General features: G+C 40.0%; 1 protein-coding gene across 1 annotated transcript in view; it reads left to right on the top strand.

The window, feature by feature from the left end:
* The window catches only part of THSD4 (thrombospondin type 1 domain containing 4), a 447,797-nt gene that overhangs the window by 120,786 nt on the left and 307,462 nt on the right, over positions 1 to 19,549 (top strand). The window contains exon 4 of the mRNA XM_025040368.1: positions 15,260 to 15,396. Within this exon, the coding sequence (XP_024896136.1) occupies positions 15,260 to 15,396 (137 nt within the window). The remainder of the gene's footprint in view (positions 1 to 15,259; positions 15,397 to 19,549) is intronic.

Below are 19,549 nucleotides of genomic sequence, written 5' to 3'. Positions count from 1 at the left end.
ACACAAGCTTAGTCAGTGGCAGAACTCAGAGGCAAACCCAGGGAAGCACATGCAAAATTCATGCTTTCTCTTTACCTTTATGCCTTTCAATAGATTCACAGATAGCAGGTATTTTGTCTGAAGATCTAACCAGCATCTTTCCTGCTGCATTTCTTTAAATACTCTTGCATTTTGAAGGTCCTAACGAGTCCTAAAGACCTTGGTTATGGAACCATAATGCTGGCAGCAGGAAGTTTTGCAAAATGGCTTTGGGTCTCCGTGAGATTGAGAGAAAGGCTACACCTCATTTAACTCAATGGCCACCATCCAAATTGTCCCACAGTCAAGAAGTGGGCTGCTTTTCATGCTGCCTCTGTACACATCCTTTGTTCTCCCTTTTTGTCTTTTCCCATCCTTTCCATCAAATATCACAAAACACAGTTTCAGCCTGAGGTTTCAATTAGGTTCTGGCATGATGAGCTCATGCCCCGCTTTGTGTGGCCACAGCAAGAACATCCTTCCCAGTGCTTCCTCTAAGAGGGAGCTGAGGCTACTGAATTCGCTTTTCACGCCATCCCAAGGGAACCTCCATTTTTCATTTGTCCAAATTCATGTTTGTCTTTGGGAAGTGAAATGCTTTCATTTGATTGTGATTGGGCTAGATTGACGTCTTTGAAAGTCCTGTAGAGGAATGAAAGCCAAGCTTACTCAGGGGGATTATCCCCTGTATTCAGTCCAGTTGAATGTGGAGGGCTGCCTTCCTTTGGCAAATAGTGGTGGAGCGGCCCACCCCCAGGCTTTTTCTCCTGGTGGTTGTGCATATTTGGACAGAACGTGTTCTGCCTGCAGAGAGGGCCTGAAAAAAAGTCTCTTAGCAAATAACTGGAGACTGAAAGGGATAAACAAGGCCAGCTGGTGAGTCTCTTCAGGGTCACAGTTTGCATCTTAAGGTAAAAATGATCACTCACCATGTAAATCCAATGGGCCACCATGCAGGAATAAATTCACCAAGCCACTAAGGAGGAGAGCCTTGTTTCTAGGCTCTTGTAGAATCTCCAGGAAAAGGCTGAAGTCCAGCTGGTCAAAGCAGTCACTTGCTAGGGTCCTTTGTGTCTGTCCCTGTGTTTATGCATGTGCAAATGGCCCCTTCACTGTCTGGCTTGCTGTTTGTTTTGTTTGGAAAGCTTCTGGCTGTCTGGGACTGTATCTGTTCATCCCCCTCTGTACAAAGGCATGCAAATGAGTTTGTTAATTCAACTGAGCAACTGATTAAGCTGTTTTTTAACTGCTCAGCTCTGTTGTGGGCACTGCAGGGAGACATGAAAGACGCCCCAGTGGGGTCTCTCTCTGTGACCTTGAGCAGCTCCAGGTGCCTTTCTAAGCCTACTGTTCTTGGCTATGAAGTTACAAGGTCGGATTAGCTGATTTCTAGGACTCTTCCAGCTCTAAAGTTCTTGGATCGAGGTCATAGGGGACAAAAAGACATCAAGCCAACAAAAAAATAAGACCCATTGTTATTAAGGATACACGAGTCATGCAGAAAAATATGTTCTTTGGTTGTATCAGAGTAAGGTTGCTAGCAAACAAAAATAAAGAATGCTCAGTTAAATTTCAACTTCAGATGAACTAATCATGTTTAGTATAAGTATGACCCATTCAATGTATGTCGTATATCTGAAAACTTTAACTGGGCATCCTGCATTTTATCTGGCAACCCTAGTTCAGAGAGATCATGAGAACTGTAGACTTAAAGAAGGGCCACCTACGTAGGCTTACTTCTTTTCCAGGTTGTCTTGCTCTTTGCTTCCTAGCCACACTGGCCTTCTTTCACCCCCCCTGCCCCAGGGCCCTTGCACAGGCTGGTCCCACTGTTTGAGACGGCTTCCTTCTTATCCCCTTTCTCATAGCACTTACTCATCCTTCGAATTTCAGTTCAAAGGTCACTTCCTCAGTAAAGTCTTTCCTGACACCCTAGACAGAGTCAATATCTCTATTCCACATTCCTGGAGAGACCGCCTTCGCAGCACTTGCCATAATTTTTGTATTTCACAAATATAAGCTGAAGGTGAGGTTCATGTCGGTAAACATTATGGATATTCTGGACAGAACAAAAGAAACAGAGCCACAGAGGTAAGAATGCCCATGATGTGTTTCCGGAACAGTGAAGAGAGCAGTTGAGTAGTTAAAGTTAGTGTAAGACCCCATTATAGAGAACAATGTCCTCGAAACCCATCTTAGGGTACATGTTCTGAGGACAGTGAAGAATTCAAGATGGCTGTGAAAAGAGTGGTAACATGATGAAAGTCATTCTTTGGTGGGTTTTATTACATCCCAAAAGGGGGAGCCGAATCCCAGAGCCCTGTGTGGGGCTGCCAAGGAAGGAACACAGTCTGAAGATGACAAACAGCATTAAGTCAAGAAACACCCGCTGAGCTCCGGTGCCTCCCAGGCACAAAGCTTGTGGCCAGCAGGCAGGTCACAGATGCTCAGGTGAAACACAACTGGGGCCCAACTCCTTTTATTCCATATTATCCTGCAGTCAAAAGTTGAGACGAGATTCGCTTGAGTTCCTTGAAGCCTTTCCCTGAATTCTGAGAATTTGTCATACCAAAAAATATTTTCTTGAAGCCATCAAAACTTTCTTCTTGCTGAAAACTTTTTCCAGTGTCTTACCATGTCTGTGCTTAAACGTTTAGAAGAGAGAGAGCGCCTTTGTTGGAAGCACTGCTAGGTTTTCTGGTATGTAGACTTGGTACGTCTGCCTTCACATTTGTGCAGTAAGATTTTCCACACGTGGACCAGCCCGTATTGTGTTCTTATCATTGTTGATTGCCCTGGCCTGTTGCCAATAGACTGGAAGACACGTGTGTTCACACACGTACATGGTTGTATACATACACACATGTACATACGTACACATAATACACATATATAAGCAATCACATGTATACATATGTATATATTTATACACATGCGTTCCTACATCCACACATATATATATTTGACATACATATAAACACATCCACATATACATACATGTATACATATACACACATATAGACACACACATATATTTTTTTAATTAAGATGATAATAGCAGGAGATGGAAGTAAAACCACCCTCCTCTGGGTATTACCTGTAGAAATGATACTACTTCCTCTGCCTCAGAGCTTCTCTGGCCGCTGAGACTTCTACTTTATGTGGTGTTTGTACCAGAGTTCCCTTCCCCGACTTCCTTCTCGGAGCTCTCAACAGCCTCAGTCCTTGACAAGTACAACCCCAAACACATCATTTTTCTGAAGGATGTGTATACATTCCATATTTTAATATGTCCTTATTTGCTCAGAGAGAGATATATTGTCCCAAGCCATAAGAAACTGGTTAAGACTCCCGCTTCTTTTGAAGCTGTCAAGCTGCTTTTCTGACAGTTGGCCAAACCGGCTTTCTACTGGCAGAACCTCCTTCAAATTTTTATTTTTTATTAAATGTAACATTTTACGATGTAACACTACATGTCACATAGCTTGAAGAGTTTTGAACAGCATGGTGTTTTTTCCATAATGGTATTTGTTTTCAGTCACTTTTTCCAGCTTTAGACATACTGTGTATGACATGAGAGAAAAGAGAACACTTCAGAAAAAATTTGGATAACATGGACAAAGTTGGCTGAGACAATTCCCATGAAACTACGTGTCTAGGAACTTTCTCCAAATGGGAAACTACTGCTGTTCCATGTTCTGCTCTCCAGAAAAGTATAAAGAATGCAAGTGTGTTCATTCGTTCTACAAGAACGATGGTCTGGCGTGACCTCAGCGTCTGGTCTGCCTCATCTCATATCATCTCCCTTCCTTCTTTACCTTGGCCATGGAGAATGTCTCTCAGCCCCGTGATGGGCATGTCCCTGGCCTTTGGGCGTGGCCTTCGACATACCTCTGCTTGAATGCTCCTCTCTCCTCCCCTCCCCTTCACAGTTACAATTTTACATTTCTTGGTGTGAATATTTAATTAATACCTGTCTTCCCCATGAAATTGTAATTACACAAGGTCGAGAATCTGGTCTCTTATCATTTCCTCAACACTTAACTATAGTACCTAGAATAAAGTAGATTCTCAATAAATATTTGCTGAGTGAATGAATTCATAAAATGAATGAGTGCCGGTTGCCTCATGAGGGCAGAGACTCTGTCTTATTAAATTCCTTAAACCTAGATCCTAATACAGTGCCTGGCACACAATAGGTGCCTAATAAATGTTCATCGGGTGAATCAACAGGCATTGCTTCGTTTGTGGCACAACGCCAACGGCTCTTTAATCTCAAGGAGATGAGTTTCTACTTAGATAATATACTCAGATGAAAGAATTAAGAGTTCAATAGGGCACCAAGAATAAGAATTGGCTTCTAAGTCAAACCTAGATTTGAATCCTGTTGGCTCCCCCACTTCCTAGTAGTGTGACTTTTCGCAAGTTACTTAACCTCTCTGAGCTTTGGGCTCCTCATATATAAAGGGGAGGGTAATATCTATTTCAATTAGTTGTAAGGATAATATGGAATAATACCTATGCAGCATCTCTCACAGTATTTGGTACACTGCAAGCACTCTAGCCATGTTAGGTATCATTATTATTAATTTAGGATATTCCTATGCATCGTAAGTGTGTTGAGGTCATTGACAAAACAGCAAGACTGACCCTAGGCAAATGTTTCCATTTTTCTAAGCTTCAATTTCCTGCTGTGTAAAATGAGAGAATTTGGTGATACTCAGAACGTTTCGGACATCAAACATATAAGTTTCCCATACCAAGCAATCCTCCAGTTATCAGCAGGCACCAATTGGGTATCCTACAATTTATTTCAATTCTGATGCTAACTACCCAGAGTTAGTGCAGACCCTACAGCATAAGAGCTCAGTCCCACAAGACTGCCCTCCAGGTTCAGACACCAGTTGCAAGTAGTGGGTCCCCAGGTTACCCAGACTTCTGTCCAACTTGCTAGAATGGCTCCTAGAACTCAGAACAACAATTTACTTACTATTACCAGTTTACTATAAAGGAATAGCCAGATGGAAGAAATGCACAGGGCAAAGTAAGGAGGAAGGGGCACGGTGCTTCCATGCCCTCCGTGGGCATGCCATGACATATAGTAGGTGCTCAACAGACAGAAGGCATATAAAAATTATAAAAGGTGGGAATAGGTTAGGCAGCCAAATCCAAATGCAGATGCTAAAGAGAAGTTCCTTTTCCCTCTCTGCTTTCTGAACAGTGTGGACCATAACTGACAACTCAGAAGAGAGCTTCCTCCTTACAAGGCCTCATCACAGTTGCAGTCTTTACTGGCTAGCTTGCACGTATACAACTGTAACCTTTTATTTAGTTAGCTGAACATCATGTTGTATGTCAGCTTTGGCGATGCATTCCCAGAGTGTGAGCTAGAGGTCTGGTTGCCAGGTAGTTCTCCTTTCTCTATCCTGGTTCAAGAGCATCAGTTGGAGCAGAGGTGCTCAAAGTGTGCTTCCTGGACCAGCAGTATTGGCATCACCTGGGAACTTGTTAGAAATGCTGACTGTGGGGCTCCACCCCAGACCTAATGAATCAGACTCTGTAGGGGTGGAGTCTATCAATCTGTTTTCACAAGATCTCCAGGTGATTCAGAGTACACTAAAAGTCGAGAACCACTGCTTTAGAGTGTTACAGACTAGAACTGCGCTTAAGTGTGAGCAGTGCTACCAGGAATTCAACATCTATGGAACATTGTGGATTTGAAAAAGACGTTTTTGTTCACGGTTTCTAATCCAGATCCCCAGCCTGTTAAGACTGTCAGTTAAGTAAGATTCAGTAGGGTACTGCATGTGAACTTCTGAAATTTTAATTACATAGTTGCAAGAGTGGGACAGAAGGTTGGGGAATTAGGCAATTGATAAGCTGTATGGTTTTGCACTTAAGTTTTAATAATGGATGCACCCCAAACGGTTTCCTTTTCCGAACAGGAAAAGCTAAGAATTAGACAGTCTCACCCCTCTTCTGACTATTTCAGAACAGTTTTCTAATTCCAGAGAAGAGTCTGGGCTCTTAGAAGCATTCTCCTCATCTTATTTTCCATAGCTTTGTCCTGGAAAATGCAGTCTAGGGGAAAGCAGTTTAAATAATAATCACCTGTGTCTAGTCCAGAATTTGGAGTCCAAGGGCAGGCAGACCCTTTGTCATAAATAGAATACCACATAGACAATGCAGTCAGTGGAGGTCAAGACCAGCCCTGCTCTGGCTCTCTTGCTGCTGATTTATTCGCATGGACCAAATGCTGCTACTCCATGTGCACTGCTCGGGCTTTGAGCAGCCCCCCTTTTCATGTTATTTAAACCCTGCATATACACTTAAGACATTGCATCCACATGTTTCTAATTCATTTACACTTCACTCATCAGCATGCGTTGGGTAAGCACCCTGCCACGTCTGAGTTTTATGAGCTGCATTTATGAGGCTGCTTTTCTTGAACAGGGATATCATATATTCTACCAAAAACATGGAACTTGAGCCTGGGAAATGAGGGCTTCGGTGCTAAACTTGGAGTGAACTTGTGAAGTTTGAATGGGTCCGAAACTAAGCACAGATGTTATCCATTCTCCAAGAATAGCCCTGCGTGTTTATTCACAGAATCTCTTCCCGTTTCTTACCTGAGACTTTCTCCCTGCTTATGTGAGGGTGGGAGAATGTGCAATTGTGGGAAAAGCTTGCTGCTCCTTTCCTGCTACTTTTGGCCCCTTCCATCCTTCTGAGAGTCTCCCTCTTGCTAACTGAGAGCTAGTGCAAACCTAGATAATGGCAAAGCTAGCTAAAATCTAGAACATCCACACTTCAGCGACATTTGCATTCCTAGAAAGCAACATTTTACTCTCCCACTTATTCAGAGTTCCTGAAAAGACAACAAGGAGTTTTATCATTTTGTGTTAATTTTGAATAGAAATGGGAGGGACCAACCATTAATAATAACTGCAGGATTCTATTTCTGAGAGCCCAAATTATTGGAGTTATTTTTATATTCTTTTTAAAATTAGTTTTTATTGTTTAATCCAAGTTTTCCATAGATATATTTTACAGTCAAATAGTTCTGCAAACTTTGCCCCCTCCCAATATTTCTTACTCCCTGACTATTGTAGCTATACATTTATTTACCTTCTTATCTCTAAATTATGTTTAAATCATTATTCCTGGATTTTTCAGTTTCAAATATTTTCTGTTGAAGATGAGGATGTAGCCCTCTTTCATCATCTTCTCTCTCCACCTCGCTCCTCCAATCCCACACCCTCTCAACATAATCAGGTTATGATTTTGCTTAGATTAATAACCATTGCTTACATGGTACCCATGTGCATAGTCTTCACAGCTGAGCCTTATAGCATACTAGCTTAGGTCAGACCTCCAAAACACTGATCCTGAGGGCAGAGATTTGTGCCTAGTGTTTATCTGGGAGTGAACCTGGAACACTGAGATGCAAGATTGGACAGAGGGAGAAGTTGGACTGGGACAGTCATACAGAAGCTGCACCTGGTCCCTCAGGAAGTTCTGAGCTGGAATAGCCTTGTAGAGTTACCCAAAATTAAGTCTGAGGGGGCCTTCGTATTACACATGGACCAGTCCCTGGGCGTGGGCTAGCTCTCAGAATGAGCTTCAGCCTTGGGTGAGGGGCTCCCTTAGGCTGATGGCAAGTTCCAGAAAGACACAGCTGTCAACTACCAGCAGGTGACACTTCATTTCCCCCCAGGTAATGGGGACATTCTGATTTTGATTGGGTGGTGATGGTCAATAATCTGGGCATCACGCAGTCACACCCAGTCCATATACTGCAATTACTTTCCTTTTCCTGAATTTCTTTTTTTTCCTGTTATTAATAAATACTTTTCTGTTTTTAGCTTGTCTTCTTTTCTTTGTATTTCACACTTATACAACCCCAAGCTCTCTAAATTGTGCAAATCTTCTTTCAGTAACTCGGTATCCCAATAACTTAAAATTTATTAGGTATTTTATTCATTTCATTCCCTTAAAGAAATGTCTCCTAGAACCTTCTTACCTTCTCCAGGCTTTCCTAATGCACATTTGTCCCATCAGAGTCTCTTTCCACGCTAGTCTGGGCCGCTCTTTCTGCTTCTCTTGGGTTAGATCTTCTATTTCCTAGATCCCACACCTTCTTTCTTGGTTTATTCGTTCTCTGTGGTAGAACACATCTTCTAATAAAGGTGCAAATTGTGTAAATTGTGCGAGAATTGAATTTCTGAAGATGCCTTTATTTTTGAAGTGTTAAGAATTTAACTAGATATAGAATTCTAATTTAACTAGATATAGAATTAACTAGATATAGAACTCTAATTCTAATTGTAATTTTTTCTTAAGTGTTAAGAAGTTAACTAGATATAGAATCCTAATTTAACTAGATATAGAATTCTATTTCCCCTCAAAATTCATGAGGCACTGCTCAATTATCTTCTAGCTTTCAGAGTTACTATTGAGAAGAAATCCAATACCAATTTATTTGTTTGTTTCCTCTCAGATAGCCTGTGTTGTCTTTTCTTTGTCTCAAGTGTCTTGAAATTTCACAGCCATGTGGCTTGGCGTTGTTCATTATTATGCATTTAGTGGGAGACCTCTCCATGGATCCCTTGTGCTCCTACAGATCTTGTGGAATATGCCAAGAATGCCCGACCCTGACCACCCTTAAACTGGGTCCTTTCTCAAGGTTGCGTTTACAATGAGCAACCTCGAGGAATGAGACAAATCTCCATCGAGGACAAAGAGCAGGGTTTCTTATCGCTTCCCATAAAAGCAGTGGGTTCTTCAACCTCGGTGCTCCTCAGCAGCAATGCAAAACCATTGCATGTGTAGCATCCATTTAGGCTCCCACATGTTGTCCCCATGAGACTTAGGAGGAAGCGGAATTGGCACAAACATGCTGGTGTTCATTCTAGTTGCTCTTCCTTGAGTAAAAAAGTTCTTTATCTCTGACTGAGGAGTCTTCTGTCTCTATCCATGAGACGGTAACAGGCTAACCGATCAATTATAAGGAGTGCAAAATCAAATCCCACCCCTAACACCATTGCCCTGGGCACTTGGTAGGCGCCTTCAATCTGGAAACGAATTTTCTTATTTATTTGATGATTTGCTGGGGATCTAGGAAGCTAACTTCTGCTTCTTTTCTTTTTAAATAATTTATTGAGATAAAATTCACAAACCATGAAAGCCACCAATTTAAGTAGTTTAATTTAGTGGTTTTAGTATATTTAGATAGTTGTGCAGCCATCGCCACTACAGCCCCTGGCAGCCACTAATCTACTTTCTACCTCTATGGATTTGCTTGTTCTGGACAATAAATGTAACTATAAAATATGTGGCTTTTTGTGACTGGTTTCTTTCACTTAGCATAATATTTTCATTATTTATCTATGTCATAGCATGTATCAGTACTTCACAATTACTTTCTGTTGTTGAATATTAGTCCGTGTATGGATATTACACATTTTCTTTATCCATTCATTAGTTGAAGGACATTTGAATTGTTTCCACATTTTAGCTATTGTGAATAATACTGCTATGAATATTTATGTACAATTCAAACAAGAAGATGTACATTTTCATTTCTCATAGGTATATACCTAGAAGTAGAATTTCTGGGTCATGTGGTAACTCTATGTTTGACATTCTGAGGAAGTGCTAAATGTATTCCAGGGAAGCTGTTTCATTTTACAGTCCTATCAGCATTGAACAAGAGTTCCAATTTCTCTATATCTTGGCTAACATTTCTTACTTCTTATTTTAGCCATCCTAATGAGTGCTAAATGGTTTTGATTTTTATTTCGCTAATGATTTATATCTCATTGTGATTTTGAATTATATTTCCATAATAACTAATGATATTGAGCATCGTTTCATATGCTTATTATTCATTTCTATATCTTCCTTGGAGAAAGGACTTTTCTAATTCTTTGTCCATTTTTAATTGGGTTATCATTTTATTGTTGAGTTATAAAAGTTCTTTGTAGATTCTGATGCAAGTTCATCATCTGATATAAGATTTGCAAAAATTTTGTCTCATTGAATGGGTTGTCATTTCATTTTCTCACTGGAGTTCCATGATGAAGTCCAACGTATTTATTTTTTCTTTTGTCATCGGTACTTCTGATATAGCATCTAAGAAATCGTTGACTAATTCAAGATCACGAAGATTTATGTCTCTGGTTATTTCTAAGAATTTTATAGTTTTAGATCTTACATTAAGGTTGATGATCCATTTTGAGTTAATTTTTATATATGATATGATGTAGAAGTTCAGCTTAATTCTTTTGCATGTAGATATGCAAAGTTATCTCAGCATCATGTGTTGCAAAGACAATTCTTTCCTCATTGATTTGTTTTGACAGCCTTGTCAAAAATGAATTGACTAAAAATATAAAAGTTTATTTCTGGACTCTCAGTTCTATTCCATTGATCTATATGTCTAGCTTCATGATAATATCACACTGTGTTTATTCAAATAAGGATTATGAATTGTCCAGCTTTGTTTTACATTTTCAGGTTCGTTTTGTCTATTCTTGGACCGTTGCATTGCCATATAAATTTTAGGATTACCTTGTCAATTTCTACCAAAAAAAGCCAGTCAGTATTTTGATTGGGATTGCATTGAATTTGAAATTAATTTGGGGAATATTGCCATCTTAACATTAAGTCTGCCGATTCATAAATGTGAGAAATCATTCCATTTATTTAGATCTTCCTTAATTTGTTTCAACAATATTTTTTAGTTTTAGTGTTAAGTCTTAGACTTTTTTTGTTAAATTTATTCCTAAGTATTTTTTGATGGAATTATGTTCTTAATTTCATTTTCAGATTGCTCATTGATAGTGTATTGAAATAAAATCGATTTTTGTCTATGGATCTTATATCCTGTAACCCTGTTGAACTTGCTTATTAGTTCAAATAATTTTTGTTGCATTCAGGGGAATTTTTTGTATACAAGATCATTTATACAAATGATGTAGTTGCTTAGAGGGAAATTTATTGCTGTAAACATCTATGTTTTTAAAAAAATCTCAATTCACTGATAGTTTAATTTCTTTCTTTTCCATCTAGATACCTTCTCTTTTTCTTGACTAATCTCCTGGGATAGAAGTCCTTTTTTTCTGTGAAATCAAAAGTAATGTCTCCTCTTTATTCCTGATTTTAGTATCTTGAGTCTTCTCTCCTTTATTTATTGTCAGTCTGTATAAAAGTTTGTAAATTTTATTGATCTTTTCAGATAACCAACTTTGGCTTCATTGATTTTTTCTATCGTCTCTCCCTTCTCTATTTAATTTATTTACATTCTAGTTTCCTTCAGTACATTGGCTTTGGATTTAGTTTACTCTTCTTTTTCCAGTTCTTAGTGTGGGATATTAGGTTATTGAGCTGAGATACTTTTTAACATAGATGTTTATAGCTATAAATTTCCCTCTAAGCACCGCTATAACTGCATCCCATAAGTTTGGTATGTTGTATTTTTATTTTTATTACTCTCAAAGTATTTTCTAATTTTCCTTGTGTTTTTTTTTCTTGATCAGTTATATAAAAGTATGTTGCTTAATTTCCACATGTTTTTGAAACCCCCAAATTTCTTCCTGTTATTGATTTCTAATTTTATTCCATTGTGGAAATCATACTCTGTATGATTTCAATCCTTTTAAATTTATTGAGGCTTGTTTTATGACTTAATGTTTGTTCCCTTCTGGAGAATGTTTCATGTGCACTTGAGAAGGATGTGACTTCTGCTGTTGTTGGGTGGCATGTTCAATAGATATCTGTTAGGTACAGCTGGTTTATAATGTTGTTCATGTCTTCTATTTCCTTGTTGATCATCTAACTGTTCTACTCATTATTGAAAGTGAGGTATCAGCATTTCAAACTATTATTATTGAATTGTCTAGTTCTCCTTTCAATTCTGTCCGCATTAACTTCGTGTATTTTGGGCCTCTGTTGTTGGCTTCCCGATGGATTGACTCCTTATCATTGTAAAATGCTCCTATTTGTCTTAAATAACAATTTTGTCTTAAAAGTCTATTTTGTCTGTTTTTAGTATAATCACTTTAGTTGTCTTTTGCCAGTGTTCTCATTGTTTTTATGAAGGTGTCCATTTTCAGATGCGTTAGCCAACAATTCCGAAAAGTAGAACCCGTAATAACTTAAACACTCTCATAGATTAACTAATAACTAAAACACTCTGTTTTTAGAACTGCATTTTCCTTTATTTCCAAAGTTGCCATTTGGAAATGCTTTGGTATAGGTAGCTTTGTTACTTCAATTCTTAAGTTAGCTTAGATCTGCTAAGTTATAACCACGGGTCTTTCTGCTGTCCACCTTCCAAAATTTTGTAACTGTAAACTTCTTTTCTGTTATCTTTGTTTTTTACATTAAAAAAAAGTCTTCACTCATATCAATGGCTTTTCCAAGGCAAGAGAACATAATGAGTAGGTTAAATATTTAACCTTTACTTGAGGGTAAACCCTTTAACTGCTACCTGCTTTATTCTAACAGGAATTTTCTTGCTCTTATCCCATTGCCCCCAGCTTGTGGCCACTCCTCTATTTTCTCCATGACAAACTACACCATGACAAAAGACAAAGTCTGCTTAGTGAAGCAACTCCTGGCATCAGAATTGTGATTCTATTCAAGGAAAATAAAAGGAATGAAGTGATTCTTCATAAAAAAAAAAAAAAAAAAAAAAACAACCTTAAACTGAAGCCCTGCAAATGTATTTTTATGTGGAATTTTAAAATGGTTGGGGAGTATATCTGGGGTCTAGAGAAGTCAGTCCTTATGTAATTTTATGAGAAGCACTAGGTTGAATATTGCTAAGGCAGCAGGATCTAGGCAATTTGGTGAGGGAGGCACTTTTCCACAGATTTCAGTTATCTCCTAGGATCCCCCTTTTCCATATTGCAAGTCTAGGAAGGCAGGTCTAAGTCACATAAGCTGAGGGTCAGACCTAGTGGCTGCTTTGAGCCACAGGTAGGAGGAGCCCAGACTTAAGGCCGTTCCTCTGGGTTATTTCTATGTAGCCGTTTGAGGATTCTGCCAGAATTATTTCACGTTTGGCTATGTTTTTGTGTTTTGTGTGTGTGTTGTGGGGGGGCTTGTTGTCATTTTTCTCAGAATGTTCTTCTGTAGTATGGTTGCAAATATTGAGAAATAAAATATTGTGGCTACAAAGGATACAGGTAGTTGGGAGGAAACCAAGAGAAGCGAGAACTCAAAACCTTGCCCATATGAGGCTGCCTTTCAGACACTTTTATTAACATAAAATGCAATGCACCTGGATACGTCCTGCTATCACTTCAGAAAGCGAGGAGCTGGAAAGAGAGGAAACAGTCTAGCTAGGAAGACATGAGAAAGCAAGTTAGGAGGCTAGTTTTACTTCTAACCTGTCACTTCATTTTTTAGGCCTGTTGTAGTTATTTTTTTTTTAATCTATAAAATGATGGTTTCATTTTAGATAATTCCCAAAGGTGTTTCCATCTTTGGTATTCTTTGATTTTTTTTTTTTCCCTAGGTCACCTCTTACATCTTTCGGTCAGCCAGGGTAAGAAACTAAGTCTCCTGACTTCTAAGGTAGAGCTTAGGATGTAGAGAAGATTCAATCTTTCCTAAACCATGTGGTCCCAGAGGCTCCATGTTATTTCCTGGTAGCAGTTTCAGTGGCTTTGGAGAAGGAAATTCATTGCCATGTGACAGTCAGGCAGCCACATTGGGGAAAATATGATGTATTGTCTTGTGTAGGAAAAAGCCAGTATTATCCAACCCAGTAATCAGATTTTCAGACAAAAGTATGACCCTGGAACATGCTGTCTGTGTCTTGTCTCAAAAAGAGTTTTTTTTAAAAAAAAATCAACATGTACTTGGCTTGTCTGTCTCTTTTGGATACGGAAATACATCTCACCTGGAATTTTTTTTTTTTTTTTTTTTTTTGAAGGTGACTAAACTGCCCTGGAGATATTAGTTGTAGCAGTAATTAATTTAGCATTTCTTGAGCACCTACTGTGTGCCAGGCTCTGTGCGAAGTGATAGAAATATAGAGAAACACTCTGAGGTAGGTGAATACATCTAGTGGGGAGAGGGGAGAGAAAGGCCAAAAAAAAGTGCCAATATTCATTTATCCATCCCTCCTTTTATTCCTCAGGGCTTTGTTGAGCATTTTCTCTGTTCCTAGCTCTGTCCTGGGGACACAAAAGGAAGACAGACATATTCCTGTGGTCCCTCAACACCATGCTTCGGTGAAGCTTGGTTAATCCTAGTGAAGGCCAGATCAGCCTGTGATGGGTCGGTTGTACAGATGAGATCAGGATCCATGGAGGGCTTCCTGGAGGAGGTGACCTGGGAACTAAAACAAAGTAGAAACGGGCGCCAACCAAGTGAGGCAAAGGCAGAAGGAACAGTTAAACAATGGCTGGACAGAGGATGGGTATAGTTTGGTATAGAGCATAGACTTAAGAAAGATGGTAGGAAAGGAGACTATAAAGGCAGGCAAGGTTCAGCTCTTGAAAGATGTTTTCTCCCTTGCTTAAGACTTTGGGCTTCAACCTAAAGTGATGGGGAAAACACTGAAATATCTCATAATGGAGGAATTATTATAGGAAACTCCAGCCATTTAAAAGAATATAAAAATGATATAACTGAATAGATTTTAAGTTTCGAAAAAAGCAGAACATTAAAATTGTGTGCTCACTGTGATTGCTGACCTATAAAATATAATTATGACTATGGCAAAGTATGGGAGAATATCTAAAAGTAGAGTCTAGTATTTACATTGTGAGATTCTTTAGGAATTCCTTTGTAATGCTCAGCATTGAATCTCTACTATATGCCAGTAAGATCAGGCTACAATCCCTTCCCTCTACCATTAAATATGGAGAGATCTAATAACACTCATGTAGTTTTAAAAAGTATGTGGTTATAAAATGTCCAGAATAGGCAAATCCATAGAGACAGAAAGTGGATTGGTGGTTGCCAAGATCTGGGGGATGGAGGGAATTGGGAGGGACAGCCAACAAGTCCAGGGTTTCTTTTTGGGGGCCATAGAAATGTTCTGGAATTGGTTAGTGGTAATGGTTGTACAACATTGTGAATATACTGAAAAACACTGAATTTTACACTTTGGTTAAAATGGTTATTTTTATATTATGTGAATTTTGTCTCAATAAAAAATACAGGAAAAAAGATGCTGATAGTTTTTTGGTTTTTTTTGTTTTTGTTTTTGTTTTTTTGGTAGTAAAGGGCAATCGGAAATGTGAGTTGAACTGCCAGGCAATGGGGTACCGCTTCTACGTGCGGCAAGCTGAGAAGGTCATTGATGGGACGCCCTGTGATCAGAACGGCACGGCCATCTGCGTGTCCGGGCAGTGCAAGGTAAGTGCCCCAGGACTGGGGTCCCATGGTGGATTCTCGGGGTGTTTGAGCTCTGACTACCTACACCTCTGTTTGCCAGACTGTGGCCTGCTACTGCCTCCACCCCCAGCCCATGGGCCCTCCGGAACCATGAGCTCTGGGAGAAGTGGAAGAAGACTAAGCAACTTGGTCCGCTCTGTTTTTGATCTTTGGGAGTCGCCATATCTCACTCTGGCATATCAGTTGCTAAGTGATTTATGTTTACACCACGTGCTTCAGAAGGGACACAGTGATCTTTGTTCATTGGGTCTGGAGCTCCTCTCTTACCACCAAAGTCGAGGTTATGGAAAGGCCACCGCCGAATCAGTCCAGAAATGGGTGGCGTCGCGAGGGTGGCATTTTAAGGGCATGCGTATTTTATCTTGCCTCCCACCAGATGGGGCAGGCTTCCAAATGAAAGTCGTCTTGTGCCTTTTATAGCAGAAGTTGTTCTTTAAACAGGAAGAGTTTTCAGGCTTCTTGGACTTCTGAAGTGTGTTCCAGAAACTCCCCACCCAGCATTCTGCAAACATTCTGGGCTTGAGAGAATCCTTGTGGGGCACTAACCTTTGACAGAAAACATCATTTGGTTAAAAATAGGCGTCTTAGATGAGATGGCACAAATCCCATAGCCACATTAACTTGGGCCTGGACTTCCACCCTCCTTTCATCTATAAATGGAATAGTGGAGCTAAGACTGTAGCAGGTAAATGACTCTTGAAGTCCAGACTGAGATTCTATCTTAATTAATGCTCAAGAGCTGGCAGGACTGATTTTCATTAAAGGAAGAACGCTTTGGCTATCACATCTGAAAGTTCCTGTTAATACTTTGAATGTAAATTGCCACAGTGTTTAGTATTAGAGCTATTCGAATGTGATTTATAAGCACAATCTTCTTTCTCCAACCTTTTTTAATGAGGCGGTTTCAAATAGGATACAAAATAACTTATCGAAGCAACATGGATAGTTTCAAATTTTGAATGAAAATTAAGAAAGGAAAAGCTATCATTTAATACCAGTTGAGGTATGTGAGATGTCTTTGGAAGAGCAAAACCCCCAAAGAATTAAGAGGCAGCATAGAAGAGGCAAGGGGCATGATGGGAAGTGCAGTGGAGTCTGAGACCTGTCTGGCCTCCAATTTTCCACTCTTTTGGAAAGAGCATTGGGTTTCACACATTCCCTCTGAGCCTCATCATCTTCAGATAATACCTGAGGGAGTTTCATTAGAGCTTTGTGGTGTCCAACTGGTCTCTGCTTAAAAATGTTACCAAGCCTGAACTAGTGATCTTAAGCAACCTAGCTTTTTTTTTTCAGATCCCGAATGAACCGTTTTATCTCTCGAATACAGTTGTCCACTGCTGGGAGGTGGTAGAGTGTAATGGTTGAAAACATGCCCTCTGAAGTCAGACTGCCTGGGTTCAAAGTCTGCCTCTTCTGCCGATTTGCTGTGTGGTCTTGCACAATCATGTAAGCTCTCTGGGCCTCTGTACTTCATCTACAACACAAGGAGGGTGGTACCTATCTCAGGAATCACGAGCTAATAATAGGTCTGCACTTAGTAAGCATGCCGGCGTTCATTAGTATTATGATCGTTTATGCCCACGTATGTCCTGTTGTAGTTGAAGTTTTAATTGCTTTTTTTTTTTGTAGATTGTAGATCTGTGAGATTCACATCATCTTTGAGATGGGTTCTCTCACTGTAGTGTGACTCACCAGATTCTGATTTGACAGGTCTGGGGAAGGGCGGCAGTCTGATTTTCTAAGCTCCTATGTGATGTGGGTGCTGCTGGTCTATAGTTTGTGTAGTAGAGTTTTAAAGGGCACTTTGATTAAAACATGATTAGCAAAGAACCAGAAATGTAAATACAGAGTGGCGAAATGACTTGGAAGGAAGATGAAATGTGGTCTATTTCCACTGGGCAAGCATGTTTTCTTAGTGTTGCATTAAGTGTCTCTGAGCTGATGATATGAAAGAAAAAAAACACTTGTAAGGACGTGGATATGGATTCATACTAATCGATGAAAACCATTCAACCTGTAGGGCAATACAGTTTGAGAATGATAATTGCTAAAAGTCTTAGACAGACATTCCCAGGACGTGAGTAGATCAATAAGAATTTGATGTCGCAAGGACGACTTTGATATTCCATCACGTTTGTTTTCTGTGCTTTTGCCTGAAGTTCACTCATTGAAGTTCTTCGAACCACTGACTCTCTTTAGAATTTCAGTTTAAATAATCTGAAGTAAGCATTGCTTCCCAGGCTGAGGCTCTGTTTACTTTGCAGCTTTCAAAGGGTAAAGTGTCCTTTCTGAATATTTGATTGGAAGCCCAGAATTCAAATCGATGTCTCTGCCTGGCTGACTTGTGGCTAAGAGAGCTGTCACTCGTCAACATGAGTGTCTGCATCTGAAATAGTTCCAGAAAGCCTCTGCTTGCCACATAAAGTCAAAGAGCAAACCCATGCCTGCAACAAAAGTTAATGAAAGGTGACAAGCATTAAATAGGAACAAGAGTGAAACCCACAAAAGAGTGGCTAGGCGAGAAGGGCGTCCTCCGACACTAAGCCAGAGAAAAGACCAGGCCCACCCAGCATAAGCTGGAATGCTCTGTTCCAGCACCCGGCAGAGCATTCCCTAGCCAGCCTTTGTTTACCCTCTTGCTGGCACTCCTCTGTGTTTAAGATTCAAGAGTTGGAAGAGATGCAGGAGGAATGCAGACATTCTTGGGCTGGGTGCTAGAGAAAATAGGGGTACCCCTCTAGTGCCTCAGTGCTGGATGACACTTCCTTTCTTGACAAGGATTGAAAGATTCCAAATGTTGGCCTCAGACTGAGGACTGCATGTAGATAGGCTTTAAAGAGAAGCGCTCTGGCCCTGTCTTTTCCTAAAGAATGTATCTGAGGTTCGCAGATTCTGCCTTCCTCCTCCCGACCCTTTCCCTCCAGACATCAAATAGGACCGCCTGGCCAGTCTTCAGAACAGTCCCTGAGACACTTCCAGCCCTGCCCAGTCATAATTATCATTTATGGGAATGAAATAGCATTTATGTCTAATTAACAGAGATCACAGTAATGGTTTCTTCGATTATTAATCATCATGTTAACTGTGCTGTGATTCTTTTAACTTGATACCGTCTTTAACTCTGAAAATATTTGAATTTTTATAGTTTGATGTGTATTTATTATTTTTGCTAACAAATAAATAAAAATTAATGAAATTTTGCCTTCAGATATAGTAGGCATTTGCAAGAACAGGGTCACTTGGGTAAAGACTACTAAAAAAAAAAAAAAAAAATCTTTGCTTCCTGGCGACCAGCCTTTCAGGAACCTCAGGCTTCCAGACCTGAAAGATGCTGAAAGAGTCAGAATCACTCCAAGACCCACCCTTCTTGCTCATCTCCCTCAAAAGTCTTTGGTGGAAGGAACAGTCCTTATAATGCAGAGGCTGATGCAAAACCTGAAAGGAACAAGGTGTTGGAGCTGATGCAAGCTAGCAAGGAACCATTTCTGAGAATTTACCACATGCCAGACACTGTGCTATGTGCCTTACGTACAAACTTATGTCATCATTTCATTTGTCTCCACAGTAACTCAATCAATAGGAATTATTAGTCCCATTTTATAGAAGACTGTTGAAAAGATGAAATGACTTGGACGTACTAAGTGCTACATAGGGGTTGACTATTAATATTGACTTTTTAGGACACACTATTAATCAGAACAGAAAGAGTAGTTTACACATGATGGAGAGAAGCCCATGTGCTTTAGGTCTCCCGTACTCTGAGTTTATTTTCCTCACTACCTCTTTCCAAAACAGATTGTCTTTCCAAAACACACATCAGGACATGCCTCTTCTTTGCTTAAATTCCATCTGTGGCGCCCCATTGCCTATGGAATAAAGGCCAGGCCCTTCATCATGTCTCCTGCCAGGCCTCCCTAAAGCCACCAGTGCTGGCCAGGCTGGGACATGTTACTCCCTGACCCAGCAGGCCTGCAGGGTTTTGCCTCCACGGGAATGTACACACTGTCCTGTCAGCCTGGAGTGCTGTCTATGCCCACTCCTGGTCCACCCCGTGGACTCTGCTCATAAGCAATTGGCTACCCTCTCGTACACTGTTCTATTCTTCTGTTCTCAT

Source organism: Pteropus alecto, unplaced genomic scaffold, assembly GCF_000325575.1.
Source record: "Pteropus alecto unplaced genomic scaffold, ASM32557v1 scaffold38, whole genome shotgun sequence".
Classification (NCBI taxonomy): domain Eukaryota; kingdom Metazoa; phylum Chordata; class Mammalia; order Chiroptera; family Pteropodidae; genus Pteropus; species Pteropus alecto.
This window is presented reverse-complemented; position numbering and strand designations above follow the sequence as displayed.